Source organism: Sus scrofa, chromosome 1 (assembly GCF_054392235.1).
Source record: "Sus scrofa isolate SSC_HxYL_T2T_F1_AM1 chromosome 1, Sscrofa_HxYL_maternal_Yorkshire_Landrace_v2.0, whole genome shotgun sequence".
Lineage (NCBI taxonomy): Eukaryota > Metazoa > Chordata > Mammalia > Artiodactyla > Suidae > Sus > Sus scrofa.
In genome coordinates this window covers 240,968,944-240,988,951 of record NC_139383.1, presented here as the reverse complement: position 1 = coordinate 240,988,951, position 20,008 = coordinate 240,968,944, and the positions used below count along the sequence as shown (strand labels likewise).

At 35.0% G+C, this 20,008-nt stretch overlaps 1 protein-coding gene across 4 annotated transcripts in view; it reads right to left on the bottom strand.

The window, feature by feature from the left end:
* The window catches only part of VPS13A (vacuolar protein sorting 13 homolog A), a 261,965-nt gene that overhangs the window by 185,116 nt on the left and 56,841 nt on the right, over positions 1 to 20,008 (bottom strand). For all 4 annotated transcript variants that reach the window (XR_014822948.1, XM_021065108.2, XM_084988047.1 and 1 more), the window contains exons 18-22: positions 14,431 to 14,620; positions 14,229 to 14,343; positions 9,337 to 9,473; positions 7,228 to 7,360; positions 5,104 to 5,221 (exon numbers count right to left, since the gene is read on the bottom strand). Coding sequence is in view for 3 of the 4 variants with exons in the window: in XM_021065108.2 (XP_020920767.2) it covers positions 5,104 to 5,221; positions 7,228 to 7,360; positions 9,337 to 9,473; positions 14,229 to 14,343; positions 14,431 to 14,620 (693 nt within the window). In the remaining variant the exon portion in view is untranslated. The remainder of the gene's footprint in view (positions 1 to 5,103; positions 5,222 to 7,227; positions 7,361 to 9,336; positions 9,474 to 14,228; positions 14,344 to 14,430; positions 14,621 to 20,008) is intronic.

Sequence of the window (20,008 nt, the reverse complement as noted above, 5' to 3'; positions counted from 1 at the left end):
ACAAGATACTATACATAGAAAACCCTAAGGACTCAACCCAAAAACTACTTGAACTGATTAATAAATTCAGCAAAGTAGCAGGATATAAGATTAACATTCAGAAGTAAGTCGCATTTCTGTATACCAGCAATGAAATATTAGAAAAGTAATACAAAAATACGATACCTTTTAAAATTGCACCTCACAAAATCAAACACCTCGGAATACACCTGACCAAGGAGGTAAAGGACTTATATGCTGAGAACTATAAAACTTTAATCAAAGAAATCAAAGAAGATGTAAAGAAATGGAAAGATATTCCATGTTCACTGATTGGAAGAATCAGTATTGTAAAAATGGCCATACTACCCAAAGCAATCTACAGATGCAACACAATCCCTATCAAATTACCCAGGACATTTTTCACAGAACTAGAACAAACAATCCAAACATTTATATGGAACCATAAAAGACCCAGAATTGCCACAGCAATCCTGAGAAACAAAAACCAAGCAGGAGGCATAACCCTCCCAGACTTCAAAAAATATTACAAAGTCACAGTCATCAAAACAGTGTGGTACTGGTATCATAACAGACAGACAGACAAATGGAACAGAATAGAGAACCCAGAAATAAACCCTGACACCTATGGTCAAGTAATCTTTGACAAGGGAGGCAAGAACATAAAATGGGAAAGAGAAAGTCTATTCAGCAAGCATTGCTGGGAAACCTGGAGAGCTGCATGCAAAGCAATGAAACTTGAACACACCCTCACACCATGCACAAAAATAAACTCCAAATGGCTGAAAGACTTACATATACGACAGGACACCATCAAACTCCTAGAAGAAAACATAGGTAAAACACTCTCTGACATCAACACCATGAATATTTTCTCAGGTCAGTCTCCCAAAACAATAGAAATTAGAGCAAAAATAAACCCATGGGACCTCATCAAACTGAAAAGCTTTTGCACAGCAAAGGAAACCAAAGAGAAAACAAAAAGACAACTTACAGAATGGGAGAAAATAGTGTCAAATGATGCAACTGACAAGGGCTTAATCTCTAGACTATATAAACAACTTATACAACCCAACAGCAAAAAAGCCAATCAATCAATGGAAAAATGGGCAAAAGACCTGAATAGACGGTTCTCCAAGGAAGATATACAGATGGCCAACAAACACATGAAAAAATGCTCAACATCACTGATTATAAGAGAAATGCAAATCCAAACTACCATGAGATACCACCTCACACCAGTCAGAATGGCCATCATTAATAAATCCACAAATAACAAGTGCTGGAGGGGCTGTGGAGAAAAGGGAACCCTCCTGCACGGTTGGTGGGAATGTAAACTGGTACAGCCACTATGGAGAACAGTTTGGAGATACCTTAGAAATCTATACATAGAACTTCCATATGACCCCTCAATCCCACTCTTGGGCATCTATCCGGACAAAACTCTACTTAAAAGAGACACGTGCACCCACATGTTCATTGCAGCACTATTCACAATAGCCAGGACATGGAAACAACCCAAATGTCCATCGACAGATGATTGGATTCGGAAGATGTGGTATATATACACAATGGAATACTACTCAGCCATAAAAAAGAATGACATAATGCCATTTGCAGCAACATGGATGGAGCTAGAGAATCTCATACTGAATCAAATGAGTCAGAAAGACAAAGACAAATACCATATGATATCACTTATAACTGGAATCTAATATCCAGCACAAATGAACATCTCCACAGAAAAGAAAATCATGGACTTGGAAAATAGACTTGTGGTTGCCAGATGGGAGAGGGAGGGAGTGGGAGGGATCGGGAGCTTGGGCTTATCAGACACATCTTAGAATAGATTTACAAGGAGATCCTGCTGAGTAGCATTTAGAACTATCTTTAGATACTCATACTGCAACAGAACAAAGGGTGGGGGAAAAAAATGTATACATGTAAGGATGGCTTGATCCCCTTGCTGTACAGTGGGAAAAAAGTAAATTAATAAAAAAATTTTAAAAATCATATTAAAAATGATGGGACAAAATAACACATGATCATCTCAATTGATTTTAAAAAAAAGGCATTTGGAAAATTCGACACATTTCTATAATAAAACCCTCAAAAACTAGAAAAAGAATGAAACTACCTCAAAATAATAAAGGTCCTATCTAAAGAAATCACAGATATCATACTTAATGCAAAAGACTGATCAGAATAAAGGATGCCCAGTTAAATTACTTGTATTCAACACAGTACTGGAAAATCTAGCAAGAGTAATTAGGCAAGAAAGAAGAAAAAAAAGTCATGCAAATCAGAAAGGATGAAGTAAACTTCCCTCTGTCCTAAAACGAAGTAGTCTTATATGTAGAAAACTTTAACAATTCCACATACACAAAAAAATGCTAAAACTAATATAAAAATTCATCATACAAAATCAACTTGGAAATATCAGTTGAGACTAACCAAGAATAATCCAAAAAAGGAAATTAATAATCCCATTTATAATAGCATCAAAAAGAATAAACTTAACCAAGGAAGTAAAAAAATACACCAAAAACTACAAAATCATGCTGAAAGAAATTAAAGATGACACAGATAAATGGTAAGACATCTTATGTTAATGGACTGGAAGACTTAATGTTAAAATGTCACCACTGACAACATTTGCAGATTCGATATAATCCATATCAAAACCTCAATAACGTCTTTTATAAAAACAGAAATATCCATCATAAAATTCACATGCAATCTCAAAGGACCTCAAATCACCAAAATGATATAGAAAAAGAACAAAGTTGGATGAGTCACATTTCCTAATTTCAAGTTACTCAAAGCTACAGGAAACAAAACTGTGTGATACTGGCATAAAGACAAACACAGAAGCCAAGGGAAGAGAATAGAAAGCCCATAAATAAACCCTTACATACATGGCCAAATGATTTTTGACAAGGATGTCAAGAATATTCAATAGGGAAAGGACAGTCTTTTCAACAAATGGTGCTGAAAAAAGTACACATCCACATGTGAAAGAATAAAGCTAGATCCTTACCTAACACCATATCCTAAAATTAACTCAAAAAGGTTTTTCCACGAGTTCCCTTTGTGGCTCAGTGGTTAATGAATCTGACTAGGAACCATGAGGTTGAGGGTTCGATCCCTGGCCTTGCTCAGTGGGGTAAGGATCCGGCGTTGCTGTGAGCTGTGGTGTAGGTTACAGATGTGGCTTGGATCCCACGTTGCTGTGACTCTGGCGTAGGCTGGTAGCAACAGCTCCCGATTAGACCCCTAGCCTGGAAAAGGCAAAAAGACACACACACACACACACACACACACACAAAGGGTTTCCCCAGAGCTAAAAGTATAAACTCGTTGAAAAAAAAAGGTACAGTAAAAGTTTTATGGTACTGGATTTGGTAATGATTTCTAGATATGACAATAAAAGCACAAATAACAAAAATAAATTAGACTTAATCACAATTTAAAACTTTTGTGCATCAAAGGGCACTATCAAAAGTGATAAAAAGCCACTCCACAAAATGAAAGAAAATATCTGCAGCTCATTTTATCTTATAATGAGTTAACACCCAGGAAAATATTAAAAACAAAATCAATCTCCTGCAATTTAACAAAAAACACAAACAACCTGATTAAAAAGTGGGCCAAGGATTTGAATACACATTTCTCTAAAGAAATATATAAATTGCCAGAGTTCCCATGTGGTGGAGTGGAAACAAATCCCACTAGGAAACATAAGGTTGCGGGTTTGATCCCTGGCCTTGCTCAGTGGGTTAAGGATCCGGCATTGCCATCAACTGTGGTGTAGGTCCTAGACACGACTTGGATCCTGCGTTGCTATGGCTGTGGAGTAGGCCAGCAGCTGTAGCTCTGATTCAACCGCTACCCTGGCAATCTCCATATGCCACATGTATGGCCCTAAAAAGCAAAATGCAAAAAATAAATAAATAAATAAATAAATTGCCAATAAGTATGTGAAAATATGCTCACCATCACTAATCATTAGGAAAACGCAATTCAAAACCATAATTGGGGAGGATGTAATTAGTAATTGTAATTAGTAGCTCAGTGGGTGAGGAACCTGACTAGTATCCTTGAGGATACGGGTTCAATCCCTGGCCTCACTCAGTGGGTTAAAGTTTCCAGTGTTGCCACAAGCTGCAGATGAGGCTTGGATCCCATGTCGCTGTGGCTGTGGTGTAGGCAGAATGGAAGCTGCAGCTCCAATTCAACCCACAGCCTAGGAACTTCCATATGCTGCAGGTGCAGCCCTGAAAATAAAAATAAAGAAAAAGGAAAAAAACTAAACAAAATAAGACAAAACTCTAAATACTTCTCCAAACCATTAGGATGGCTATTTTTTTTTTTTTTTAAGGAAAAAAATTACAAGCGTTGGTGAAAAGGTAGAGAAACTAGAACCCTTGTGCACTACTGATGGGAGTAAAAATGGTGCAACTGCTATGGAAAAGACTAGGGCAGTTCCTCAAAAAATTAAAAATGGAATAATCTAGCAATTCCACTTCTGCAAATATACCTCCAAAAATTTAAAGCACGGACTGGAATAGATATCTATACACCAATGTTTACAGCAGCATTATTACAACAGCCAAGTGTCCATCAACAAATCAATGCATAAACAACACATTATATATACATGCAATAGAATTTAGCCTTAAAACCAATGAAATGAAAAACACTACAACATGAATTAATCTGAAGACATTATGCCATGTCAAATATCCTAGGCCCAAAAGGACAGATATTGTATGATTCCACTTATGTGAGGTACCTAGAGTAGTCAAATTCATTAAGACATAACACAAAGTGCTGATAGCCATGGGCTAAATTTACAATGGGGCATTATCATTTAACAGGTAGAGTTTCAGTTTGCAAAGATTATAAAAGTTCTGGAGATGGATGACTGCACGAAAATGTGAGTGTACTTAATGCCACTGAATTACACACTTAAAAATGTAACTTTTATATTCTGCATACTTTAACAGAAAAAAAAAATCAATGAAACATGGTATTTTTTTGTTACAGAGGTACTAAAAAAAAAAAAAAAATCTACCACCAAAAGAAATGGATAATACATACCTGGGCATCCTTATATCCATGAAAACCATGGCCTTAGAGAGTTCCACATTGAAGTGCATAGGTACCAAAATATGCTGTGTAGATACATTGAGTTTTCGTGCTTCTTTCCAATTATCACCTAATTACAGAAAACAATACATTTTTAACACATGTGTAATTTGAAAAACACACTAAACCCAAAATTACCATTAATACTACATAGTCATACAGTGCATGATATGAGAAAATCTTCCTACATCTAGATAATCTTAACGCCATATTCCCAGATACCAAAGGGGAAATGTTGGTGAGAGAAGTAAACTGGGAGGTTGGGATTGACATATACACACTGCTATATAAAGAATGGATGAGTAACAAAAACCTCCTGTAGAGCACAGGGAAATCTACTCAGGGAAATCTACTCTGTAATGACCTATGTGGGAAAAGAATCTGAAAAGGAATGGATATATGTATATGAATAACTGATTCACCTAGTTGTACACCTGAAACCAAGACAAACTTTTAGGTCAACTATACTCCAATAAAATTAAATTTTTTTTTAAAAGACAGAAAAAAAAGAAAGAAGTTTTAAAATTTATAACAATTACATATAATACCCCATTTGAACAGTGTCATATATAATCCCCCATATATATAATACCCCATTTGAAACTAATACCATGACTCAGTTAAATCCTCAGTCAAGGAAAACCATGCAAATAAAAGATTAGACCCTTGCAGACAGGTAGTAAAATGGACTTTATTATATATTTTTAAATTCCAACAATAATGAACTAAATGAAATGTTTCCTTTACATCTTAATTTATACAAAAATGAGATATTTAGATGCATACATTTCAGTATTTATCGACAGTCTATGACAATTATATAAAGTAACCCCAATGTGAAAAAACCCTGCTCCAAAAAAGATTCAATTAAGAATAGTTAATTCTCATCAAAAACAACTCCAAGGAATTCTAATAATTTCAGATAGTAAAAATGAAATATTGAAAATCATTTTTTACAACACATCTCAGTATCTTAAGTATTAAGCACAGTTCATGGACTTTGATAATTAGTAACCAAAATATAATAAACATACCAAAATATAATAATTTATTCCTTGAGAATAAATTTATGGATTTTCTATAAATAATCTGCCTTTGCCACCTGCTATCTTTGGCTCCTTCTACACCAAATGGAATATGACAAAAATAGAAACCAACTTCATTACTCTTAAAGCAAATATAGAGAAAAAAATCAAATGTTCCATTCAATAAGAACTAAGATTTTTAATAACCATTACTGTAGGATCTCACTGCTTCTCCTTCTATTAGCTAGCTCAGATAATTAAAATTTGATCATATACATACCTACAATCTCTAAAACAGCCACCAATCCAACCCAACTGAATTGTTCACTAATAGTCCCGAGATTCAGCTGCACTATGACACAGTGGAAAGAGGACTCAACTGGTCTGGGCTTATTTATATTAGTGGCTCTTGAAAAGTGAATTTCTGATTCTGGCCACCTCATCTAAAAAACTAGATTCAGATCAGAGATTCCTGTTTGTACACCCAAGTGAACTGGATAAAGGTATTCCTAAGATGGTGACCTTCTTCAGTCTTTGTATGGCTGTTCATGGTCTGTGCTATCAGAGCTCCTCAGCTGGCTGCCTCTGGCCTTGAGCATCCTCTTCTCCTTATCCCATTATGTATTACAAATATCACTTTAAATATGTGCCAATGCTTTCCAACCTTGTACAAAGGGTGGAAAATGCAGGTCTAGATTAGAATTTCTCAATCTCAGTGTTACTGATATTTAGGTCAACTAAGTCTGTTGTGGAGTGGCTTTTTCCTACATTGTATGATGTTCACTAGCATCCTTGACCTCCACTCTGTAGATGCTGATAGTGCCCCAACTCCCTACTGTGACAACCAAAAATGTCTCCAGACATTAACAATGTCTCTTAAGGAGTAAAATCACTGCTAGTTGAGATACCGCTCCTAGGAAACATCTATTATCAGTTCTAATTCAAAAATGTAAAAGTATGTTTATATTTAGGATGAAGATCTTCAGAGAAACTAAAACCTAATTAATCACTTGAGCAAAATGAATCAACAAATACTACACTGTATACTCACCAACTCTGCTGTAAAGCAGCTGTATGCTTGTAAGCTGAATATCAAAGGAATCATAGGCTCTTTGCATTATCTCCTCAAGTTTGGCCCCACCTTGCTTTAAATCTGGTAATTCTGAACGAATCTTACTTGTCACCTGAAGTTAATTTTAATAGTTTAGACTACTATGCATAATACTTCAAAATGAAAATTAAAAGTTTTTTTCTTGAGGGCTATAATATAAAAATTTAATAGTAAAAGATAAACTCACAAGCTGACATACAGTACAACATCATTAGAAATGTCTTTATCTGTGACATATATGATGAGAAGGCCAAGTATGAAGTAAATTTCTACATCTTAAGTTATATTTCCCAATCATTTATATTAAAAAAGAGAATCGAGCCCATCCTGGGAAATAATACATCAAAACAATTTTTAAACCTGCCAAGAAGCCTTTTTTATTAAAAATGAAATTAAGAGACAAATACAACTTACAGAGTATTTCCATGGCACAATAATAGATATTTAGATAACTTCAAAATAAGAAATAACAGTCCAGGAGTTCCCATTGTGGTGCAACGGGATTGACAGTGTCTCTGCAGCAGCAGGATGCAGGGTTCGATCCCCAGCCTGGTGCAGTGGGTTAAGGATCTGGCATTGCAACAGCTGTGCGGAGGTTGCAACTATGGCTCAGATCTGATCCCTGGACCAGGAACCCCAAATGTAGCAGTGCAGCCAAAAAAATAAATACAGTAAGAGTCCAGAATTAAACATTAGGATAGCTAAATTTTAGTCCTAGCTCTGCCTTTTATAAAACCCCAAGCAAATTATACTTGTACTTCCTCTTTCTTAGTATACTATGCATACTTTTTTCACTTAAGTGTTCTGGGGATCACTTCACAGCAATATTTAAAGATCTTATTCATTCATATGTGAATATACACACACTAGACACATGTGTATATTTTTTAACATTTTTTTCCTCTATTTTACGTATCTCATGTGAGAGTAGACAGTAAAAGCTGATTATCTGTTTAAAAGGCAAAGAATTTCAGGCAAAAGTTTAAGCAAAATGCCTAAGGTCATAAAACTAGACAGATACCCTTATTCCTGACCACTATGCCTTTCCAATGCCTGTGTCCACTATATGACACTGTCCATGAACCAATTTCATAACCACTTTCAAATATGAATAAAATTAGCTGTATAAATTTCTATTACAAATGTAAACCCAACAGTGTCTACATAATTACCAAATGAAGAGTTTAAAAAAAAAAATAGAATAAAGGAGAATGTCAACATCAAGGGAAGGTACATATTTGTTAGGTAGCCAGAAAGACCATTCCTAAATTAGCCATTCTTTTTGGGTCTTTAAAATGTTAGAATTATTCTATTTAATGATATAGAGCAGTGCTGACCAATAGAGCTTTCTATGATGATGGAATTCTTCTCCATCTGTTCTAATACAGTAGCCACCAACTATCTGTGACCAATAAACACTTGAATGTGGCCAGTGTAACTAAGAAACTAAATTTCTTTTTTTTTTAATTTTAATCAGTTTAAACACATGTGGCTAGTAGGTACCATATTCAACACGGCAGATCCAGAAATACACAAAAAAAGAATGCTCTACTCAAAACTTGAGGGAAAAAAATTGTACATAGATATATAGAAAGGGACATGCAAGAAGACCATCTCTCAAATTTAGGATTATTTAATGGAAATATCTAAAGTATACACACAAAAAATTTCAGAAAAATTAAAATATGTTTGATTAGTTCCAGAACTCCCTCCCATTCTACACATTTTAATTGATCAAGTAATAAATTTAAATTGAAAGGAGATAAACTTTTCAAGCATTATTCTCAAATTCTACAAGTATAATACTTGGTTTTTGCCCTTGATCTTCAACATTCAATTAGTCATTCTGCTTATTAGAAATATAGGAAAACTACCTAATGAAATGAAACTTCATTTTACTCGCCAAAAAGGAAGATTTCTCAAATCTTAGTTTCTACTATTAAGCTAAAAGTTAATATACCAAATCAAACTGTTTAAAAAGCAACCTACACCTTAAACAACAAAACACTGTAAGTGCCATATTTTAAAATAATTATTAGTAGTATATACCTTTAGATGACCAAGATCCAAAAGTAGAAGATTTGATGTAGGGCTAAAAATTCCATTTTGTGGGATAATAATATATGAAGACTTCAAATTAATTTTAAGATCAAGAACTTTCTGTGTTTCAATAATATAAAGCAGACCTGCAGAAAATTTAAATCTTTATAATGAATAGTTTTCACAAATTACTCAAGAAATAGAGAATCATTAAACATAGGAATTGGTAGCACAATCTTAAAATGTGAAATTAGTATTAATTTATAATACTAACAATAATAATGGAATAATATATATAATACTAAACAATATTAATTACCTGGAGCAAAATATTTGTTAGTTAACATGTACACTTCTAATTAAATATGCCTGAGTACAAAACTGGAATATTTCTTCAAAAAGAAGTTTTTGACCCATAAACTCAATTTAGGTAAAAATGGAAAGATACTTATCTAAAAATTAAGTTCCATAAAATACTTATTCATAGCTGTTATATTTGAATCTACATATTGCTTCCCAATACGTGAACTTACTACAGCTACATCTACCATGCTGAACAATGACACTTTACATTACTGTGAGACAATGAAAAATCCTAGATTATAAAATCATCTTCAATAAAACCATATGTAAGCCAGAAAAGGCAACTAGAGTTTTCTATGAAAATGGATGAATCTTCCCATATGAATTTTAACTAAGATAAAGTCTTCAATTTACACTAAAATATTTAACTAGATTTCTAAATCCTGGTAGTATGAATGAGTAGGTAGCCAAACCTACTCTTCCACTAACAGCAACAAAAACTGTTGGATATAAAACAACACGAAGTAACAGCAACAAAGAAACCTACTAAAAACACTAAAAGGAGGCAAGAGAGTAAGGATCTATCAAGCCAAAAATCAAACTGAAAGAGTTAGTTAACACTTAAATGGGAGCCAGAAAAATTTTATCCTGAGGCCATTTTTCTGTACTTGGCAAACATGGGAACTCCTTGCTATAGTCTTACAGACCATAGGAACAGATGACAAAATTGAGGAGTCTAACAGGAGTTATTCTTATGAATCCGGTATCTTAAAAGCTATATACTCAAAGTAAGGGTAATCCAGAAGTTAAACCTCCCTCTCCCCAAAGCATTCCCATAAGAAAATGCAAAGAATGTCTCTAAGAACAATTGGGAGAAGGGGGTAGTCGCCCTATGAAAACCACAATACAGTTTTCAAGTAGATATGTAGCCCAACATTTCCTTGTCATTCCAAAATATCTCAAGAAATGACTTTAGCTAGTGGTCCCACCAACATGCTCAAGAGATATGGCAGAAAAAAAATGAAATTCTTCCCTGAATCAAAGTCCATTTGTCCTAGAATCCAGGGAATTCTCCCTAATAATTTTCCAATAAAAATGAGCAGCTCACAATCAAAAATCACCAAATATAAAAAAAGACAAAGGTTAACATGAATATAAGAACCAGCAGAAATAAAAGAGAGGAGAGTGGTTCCCATCGTGGCTCAGTGGAGACGAATCTGACTAGTATCCATGAGGATGCAGGTTCGATCGCTGGCCTCATTCAGTGGTTAAGGATCCAGCACTGCTATGAGCTGTGGTATAGGACCCAGATGTGGCTTGGATCTGGCATTGCTATGGCTCTGGCATAAGCCAGTGGCTACAGCTCTGACTGAACCCCTAGCCTGGGAACCTCCATATGCCACAAGTGCAGCCCTAAAAAGACAAAAAAATTTTTAAAGAGAGGAAAAAGCACAGAAGTCTCCACATAATATAACTGAAGAGAGAATTATCTAGTGAGACAGAAATAAAATAACTATACAATTGACTCTTGAACAATACGAGTGATTATATTTGAATATTTTCAACAGTAAATATTTACAGTCCTTCACGGTGTATGACTGGTCAATCTGGTGGTGCATAAGAACCACACTTATGGAGAGTCCACTGTAAATTACAATACATTAGCTCTCATGTTGTTCAAGGGTCAAGTGTACTTATAATTGTTGAAGAAATAAAAGACATGTTTGAAGATATCCATGGGAAATACAGAACTACAAAGAAAAACAGAGCAGATTTTAAATACAACAAAGCAGAACTCCTAATGAAATGAAATGAAATGAAATTATAATGAAATGAAAATATAATCACTGACATTAAACTCAATGGGAAGATTTAATACCATATTAGATATGGCCAAAAAGGGATTCAGTAAATCAGAAGATAAAGGAAATTACCCAGCATGTAACAAGAAAAACAGACAGAAAGGTAACAAAAAACAGAAGTTAAAAAGAATGAAAGACTAAGAAAAGCTAAATTATATTTAGCCAGACTTCCAGAAGAAGAGAATCAAGACAAATTTCTAGAGGATTTTCTAAAAATAATTAAACCTACCAATCCTCAGATTGGTCTACAGTTGGGTACATTTTTTTTTTTTTTTTTTTTTTTTGTCTTTTTGCCTTTTTGAGGGCTGCTCCCACAGCATATGGAGGTTCCCAGGCTAGGGGTCAAATCTGAGCAGCAGCCACCGGCTTATGCCAGAGCCACAGCAACACGGGATCTGAGCTGCGTCTGCAACCTACACCACAGCTCACGGCAACACCGGGTCCCTAACCCCCACTGAGCAAGGCCAGGGATCAAACCTGCAACCTCATGGTTCCTAGTTGGATTCGTTAACCACTGAGCCACGACGGGAACTCCCCAGTTGGGTACATTATAGCCAAACTATAGAATATAAAAGACAAAAAGATCTTTAATGTGAAAGAAAAAGGACAAATAATCTACAAAGACAGCAAACACACTGACATCTGAATTCTCAACATAATTAATGGAAGCCAAAAGAGAGTAGAATGGTCACTTCACTGTGCTGAGAAAAGTATAATCACCAACCTTGAATTATATACATCTAGTAAAAATATCTTTCAAAACAGAGGACAAAAAAATTTTTTTCAAACCAAAACCAAACAAAATAACAAAAAAGTTTTCCCCCAGCACATTCTCACTAAAGAAAAAAATGTATAAGTGAACTAACAACAAAAAGGGATTAATCCAGATAAAAGATGTGGAGTACAAATGAGAATGAAGAGCAAAGAAAGTAGTTGATATGTAGGTAATTCTAAACCAGCACTGACTATACCAAAAAAAATAAAAAAACTTATGAAATCAAAAAAGAAAAAAGATAAGTAAAAGGAAAAAAAAAAAAAACAGCATTAGGTCATGAGGCTAGTGAAGGAGAGTTCAACAGTTCTAAAATGTTCCCTATAACGACTGGGAAAAGGTAAAATATTTTATTAAATTTGTATTTTGAGAAAAACTTGTGTTGTTATTACCACAGTAAAAAAAGAGAATGTTTAAGTTTCAGAACGGTACAAGGAAGTAATGCTAGAATTTATCCAAAGGCAGGCAAGAAAGATAAAAAAAAATTAAAAGACTAAATCTAGCTTGAAAAAAATCCCACTGTATGTTGTTGACATGACACATCTAAAAATAAAGATGTGGGGAGTTCCTGTCATGGCTCAGTGGAAGTGAATCTAACTAGCATCCATGAGGACTCAGGTTCCATCACTGGCCTCACTCAGTGGGTTAAGGATACGGTATTGCCATGAGGTATGGTGTACGTTGCAGACGCAGCTTGGATCCTGGTTGCTGTGGCTGTGGTGTAGGCCAGGGGCTATAGCTCTAATTAGATCCCTAGCCTGGGAACCTCCATATGCTGTGGGTACAGCCCTAAAAATAAATAAGTAACTATAAAGATGGGGGGGGAGTAAGTAAAAGAATGAAAAAACACACAGCAGGCAACTTAAAGCCAAAAGAAACCTAGAATATATCTAATATCAGAACCAAAAAAAATAAAAATAAAAAAAATTTAAATATAAAGAATATAAAAATTTAGAGCATTACTAAAAATATAGACAGCTTCAAACAGATAAAAAGATTGGGTTGAAAATTAATTTATCTCTGCATGTACCTAATGATACTGTCAACATTTATAAAGAAGAAAATTACAGATTTACAAGAAATAGACAAACCTACATTGATAGTGAAGTATTTTCCATGTATTTCTCTGTTAGAATATGGTGAAAAAAGAAGGGGAAAAAAAAATCCAGTAAGGTTACAAAAGATTTGAAGTACATGATAATTACTTATGAAGGACAAAGATACAAAAAAGATATGCTTTTCAGGAGTTCTCTTGTGGTGTAGCAGGTTAAGGATACAGCATTGTCACTGGATCCCTGGCCAGTCACTTTGATCCCTGGCAGGGAAACTTCCACATACCATGGGTGTGGCCAAAACAAACAAAAAGATACGCTTTCCAAACATATGTGGAACATTTTTTAAATTACCTATATTGAGCCAGAAAGCAACTCTTAACAAGTTACAAAGCATTAAAAATCATAAGATCATACCAATAGTCATCTATATTTTAAAAAAGGGAATTTCTAATTTAAAATCCTCCCCAAAGAAATATCCAAACCCAAATGGTTTTACTGTTAAATCACACCAAACACTGCAAGAAGAAACGAGACCCGATCTTACACCAATTCTCCAAGAGAATACGAAAAGTGTGGAACTTTTATTTTCTGAGGCAAATATATTAAAATTTGAAAGTCATTACATGAAAGGAAAATGACAGGCCAGTTTGTTATTAAAAAAAATTTCAAAAATCCTAAAAAATTTGCAATTAATTTGAATGTGGTCCATAGGTTATACCTTTCTAACATAAGTGTAAGAAATGATTATCACTATATCTGTATTTAAATATAAAAGTATCAAATTAGTTTCAATTAAAACTATATTTTGTCTAGAACTATAAACTCAAAGCATACTTACTCAAATCAGTATAACATGACTAAAAGTTCAGTTTAAGTACTTAATTCACCAACATTAATACTGGCATTTACCTGTTGCTGTCTTCTCACGAAATTCTTCAAGTTTTGTCAAAGTCACTGAGGTCAGCTGTGCTAGATTTACCTCCTCTGGAGGTCTGAAGAATTCCACTATACTATTCACTGTTTTCTGTTAAAACAAGTATCATTAACATAAGGCACAAACTCAAGGCAAAAGGAAATATATTAAAAACTTAGGAATTACAAAAATGCTTACTGCATCATACAGCATTTCTAAAGGTTCAGCTTCTATGATACACCTTTGAGCAACAGTTTCATCTAAAGGATTTATCTCAAATATAATTTGGAAGAGTGATGCAGCATCATCCAGTGAAGAAAGGAGGCGGGGTTTTGTTGAATTATCTGATAAGCCAGTAACGTGAAATGAATCTATTTTGGTTTCAAATCTGCATGAAAAAAGACAGGACAAAAATTAGCAATCAATACAATTTTAAAGTATTTTTCAAATTCAAAATAATAAAAAATAAAAATGATTTCACTTTGCATTTCTTACTACTCCATTCCATGCACACCAAAGAACATATACAACCATTACCTCTGAATTAAAGACTGACTATGAAGAGAACTCTGGTCAAGCTATTACCATGTGGCTGAATCACACTGACTCCATTTTGTCAACTCCATGCCCTTTCCACATGACTAAGCTTTAGCCTAACTCACAAGCAATGTGCCCAAGCCAGATGAATTCCCTAATAACTTATAACCTTGCCTTCTTCATCTGATATGAAAACTGGGAGGGTGCTTTTTGCTGACACAAATGGGTTGATAATCTTGATACCCCAGTGGGGAGGAAAAAAACCCTAGTTTCAGTCATTGTGGACATGCTTCTCACTTGGTGGCCAGGTTCGATTTTCAGCTTTGGCCGCTTTAAATCTCCTGTAACACTTTAAGTAACACGGAGTGAAGCTTTTAATGCCTCTGGATCATCCACCCACCCACCCAATCCTTTCTGCCTATATATAGGTCACAATAAACTTCAATAAAGTGAGTTGCTTGCCTCACTTTTTGATCTCAAAGTTTTCTCTCAGTTCGGAGGATATTATTCAATATCTCCACCTAACAACAACTATTTAGACAAAAGTATAAAAATCAGCATTTTGTTTGTGTTTCTAACTCCTCTTTCTATTTCCTCTAAGATTTAAAGAAAATGTATAAAGACAATCATAAATCCAGGTTAACAGGTATGCAATGGATAAAGATGTAATTTATAAAAAAATAACATAAAAGAGAAGTATCTAACTGCAGAGGAACAGTTTTTGCAGGTTACTGAAGCTACAGTGGTATCAATTCAAACTAGACTGTCTTAAATTTAAAATGTTAATTGTAATTATATAAAAAAATATTAATTGTAATCTCAGTGGTATCCACTAAAAAAGTGACTAAAATATACACAGAAAGAGAAATTAGGAAGAAATAAAAAAGAGGATGGAAAGTAAATTTTTATGGACAAGAACACTGCAGGGTATACAGAAGCAGAAATACAACGTTTTACACATTAGAGTCATATGTTATAAATCAATACTAGCTCAATTAAAAACAAAATAAACTAAAATAAGGAAATAACTCTTGGAGTTCCCATCGTGGCTCAGCAGAAATTAATCTGACTAGCATCCATGAGAATGCAGGTTGGATCCCTGGCAGCCTTGCTCAGTGGATTAAGGATCCGGCATTGCCTTGAACTGTGGTGTAGGTCGTAGGTCGAAGATGCAGTTCGGATCTGGCATTGCTGTGGCTGTGGTGTAGGCCAGCAGCTACAGCTCCAATTGGACCCCTAGCCTGCAAACCTCCATATGTCCTGGGTGCGGCCCTAAAAAAGACAAATAAATAAATAAACAAGTAACTCTTCAAAATCAAACACAAAATAAAGTAAAACTGGAGGAGCTGGGGTTAAGGGAGAAAAGTACAAGACATTAGGTAAACAGGTAGCAAAATGGCAGAAATCCTACGCTACCAGTAATCATTTTAAATGTCAAAGGGAATAAACTCAACAGTTTAAATAGAGAAAATGGCACAGTGTACAAAACCACAACACTATATACAGTGCTATCTACAAGAGACCCATTCACATCCAATGACACAAATGGGTTCAAAGTGAAGACAGAGAAAAAAGAAAACAGAAAGATAGAAGAAAAAAAATTCTATGCAAATAGTAACCAAAGAGAGCTTGAGTATAACATGTAAAATAGTCTTTGAGTCAATGGATCAAGTTAAATTAATTTGACTAATTAAATCAAACTAATCAGTCTATATGTTGATTAAAAGGGTAAATTCATCAAAGATACACAATTATAAACATGTATGCAAACATCAGAAACATATAAACCAAAATATATAAACCACACACGGAAAGAATTAAAGGGAGAAACAGACACCTCTAGGCTAACAGAGACTTCATTAACCGATCCTCAATAAAAGCAGAATATCTAGGTCAAGGAACAATAAAGTAACAGAGAAGATGAACAACATTAAAAATCAATCAGACTTAACAGACTTACATAGACTACTCCATCCAACAACAGCAGATTATATAACTCTTCTCAAATGTACGCACATGGAACATTCTCCAATATAGACTCAACAAACTAAGAATAAAAGGAAACTTCTCCAACTGACAAAAGGCATCGAAAAAAGCCCATACTTAACATCATACATAGTGGTAAAAGACTGAACATCTCTCCTTAAGTTTAGCAACAAGACCAGTAGGCCCATTCTGATCCCTTCTATTCAACACACTACTGGAGGTTCAAACCAAGGCAATCAGGCAAGAAATAAAAGAAAAGGAATCCAAACTGGAAAGGAAGATGTAATACTATCTCATTTGCAAATGGCTTGGTAAGTTGAATAGAAAATCTTAAGGAACTGACTCAAAACTACTGAAAATAATTAGTTTATTAAAGTTACAGGGTACAAAGATCAACATATAAAAATCAACTGTATTTCAGAGTTCCTGTAGCGGCGCAACGGAAACAAATCCAACTAGGAACCATGAGGATGTGGGATGGATCCCTGGCCTTGCTCAGTGGGTTAAAGATCTGGCATTGCCGTGAGCTGTGGTGTGGGTTGCAGACACGGCTAGGATCTGGCGTTGCTGTGGCTATGGTGTAGGCCAGCAGCTGTAGCTCCGATTAGACCCCTAGCCTGGGAACCTCCATATGCCATGAGTGCAGCCCTAAACAAGACAAAAAGACAAAAAAGAAAAAAAAAAATCAACTGTATTTCTATATTCCTGTAATAAAGAATTAAAAACTAAAATTAAGAAAATGATTTTACTTATAACAGAACTCATGGAGTTCATGACACAGTACCCCAAAATCTTGAATATTTTAAGCTGAAGGAGTCTGAGAAAACAGTAAAAGTAGGATGCTCTGACATTCAGCCACCTCTCTCTCCTTAAAGAGGATATTAAAACCCTCATGTGAGTGGTGCCTTCCATATACCTAGAGGAAAGGAGCATCCTTATCTCCAAAGACAAAGGGACACTGAGAAGAATCCTAAAAAACAGGGCTTGTGAAGTTTCCCTCAGTATATTACACTTACCTCATACTATTTAACCTACCATATTCCTCCACAACTGTCTACTCTTCATCAGGCCTAGCATAAAAACACTCAGGTCTAACTGGTTCTTTGGGTCTTCATTTCCTTATGAAGGATGCTCTGTCAACATAAAACTTACACAAATCTGTATGTTTTTCCATTATCAATCTGTGTCTGTCAGTTTAATTTTCAACTCAGCCAGGGACCCAAAAAGGGTTGAGAAAAACTGTTTCCTCCCTTACAGCATGAAAAACAATAAAACACATGAGAATAAATTTAACAAAAGAGTTGTAAAACTTATACTCTGAAAACTATAAAATGGTATTGAAATTAATTAAGATCTAAATAAATATAAAGAAATCCAATGTTCACAGACTGGAAGACTTAATACTGCTTAGCAGTCAGTACTCCCAAAACTGAGCTACAGGCTCAACACAATCCTTATTAGATCCAAGCTGTTTTTTTCTGGCAGAAATATAACAAGATGATCTTAAAATTTAGACAGAAATCAAGGCAAAAGCTTAGTCATAGAGATCAACAGAAACAGAATTAAGAGTCCAAAAATACCACCACCTCCACTAAACTCATTTTCACAAGGGTGCCAAGATCATTCAGTGGGGAAAGAATAGTCAACATATGGTTCTGGGAAAACTGAAGCATCTCATGAAAAAGAATGAAGCTGAACTTCTATCTCACACCATACATAAACATTAACTTAAGATGGATCATAGGAATTTCTTGCTAGCTCAGTGGCATTGTCATTGCTGTGGCATGGGTTCAACCCTTGGCCCAGAACTTCTGCATGCCACAGGCATGGCCAAAAAAAAAAAAGGGATCCTCAGTCTGTATTTAAGAGGTGAAAGTAAAATTCTCTGAAGAATATTTAGGAATATACCTTTGTATCCTTGAATAAGGCAAAGATTAACAAAATGAAATAAAAAATATATTGGACTTCATCAAAATTGAAAACATTTATGCTTCAAATGATACAATAAAAAAAAAAAAAAAAAGGCAAACAAATGTGGAGTTCCCGTTGTGGCACAGTGGAAACAAATCTGACTAGGAACCATGAGGTTGCAGGTTCAATCCCTGGCCTCGCTCAATGGGTTAAGGGTCCGGTGTTGCCATGAGCTGTGGTGTAGGTAGCAGACGCGGCTCAGATCTGGCATTGCCGGGGCTGTGGTGTAGGCCGGCGACTACAGCTCTGACTCAGTCCATAGCCTGGGAACCTTCACATGCCACAGGTGCAGCCCCAAAAAACAACAACAACAAAAAAAAATAAAGGCAAACGAAATATGATATATCCATACACAATGGGAGAAAAAAAGAGATTTACATCACTGATATATAAAACATTAATTTACAGCTCAATATACAAAGACAACCCAATTTAAAAATAGGGAAAGGAATTTAATGGACAGTTCTCAAGAAAAGAAAATAAACAGCCAACAAACACATGAACAGATGCTCAGTATCATTAGGCATCAGGCAAATGCAAATGAAAACCACAGTGAGATACCACTTTACACTCATCAGGATGGCTATAATCAAAAAGATAGAGAAGTCTTAACAAGGATGTAGATAACCAGAAACCTCACACACTGCTGGTGGGAATCTAAAATGATGTAGCTGCTTTGGAAAACAGTCTGGCAATTTCAACAGAGTTACCATTTGAGGCAACAATTTCATTCCCGAAATACACCCAAGAAAAATTAAAGCCTGTCCATACAAAATACTGTCCTTCAATATTCACGGCAGCATTATTCATAATAGCCAAAAAGTAGAAACAAACAGAATATCCACCATTTGATGAATGAGCAAACAAAATGTGGTATATCCATACAACAAAATATTATTAGGCAATAAAAGAATGAAGCACTAATTCATGCCATACCATGGATGATGCTTGAAAATAGCATGCTAAGTAAAAGAAGCCAGACAGAAAAGGCCAATATTAATATGACATCACTATATGAAATGCCCCAAACAGACCACCAATTTTTAGAAATAGAAAGCAAATTAGTTGTTACCAGACACTGGAGAGAGTGAGCAATGGGCAATGACTGCTAATGGGTATAGTGTTTCTTCTGGGGGTTGTTAAAATACTCTGGAATTACATATTGATAACTGTTGTACAACATTGTAAATAAACCAATGTGGAATTAGTATATAATACAGTATGACAAATAAATGAACTGTACACTTAAAATGGATGCACTGCATGGTATGTGAATTTGATC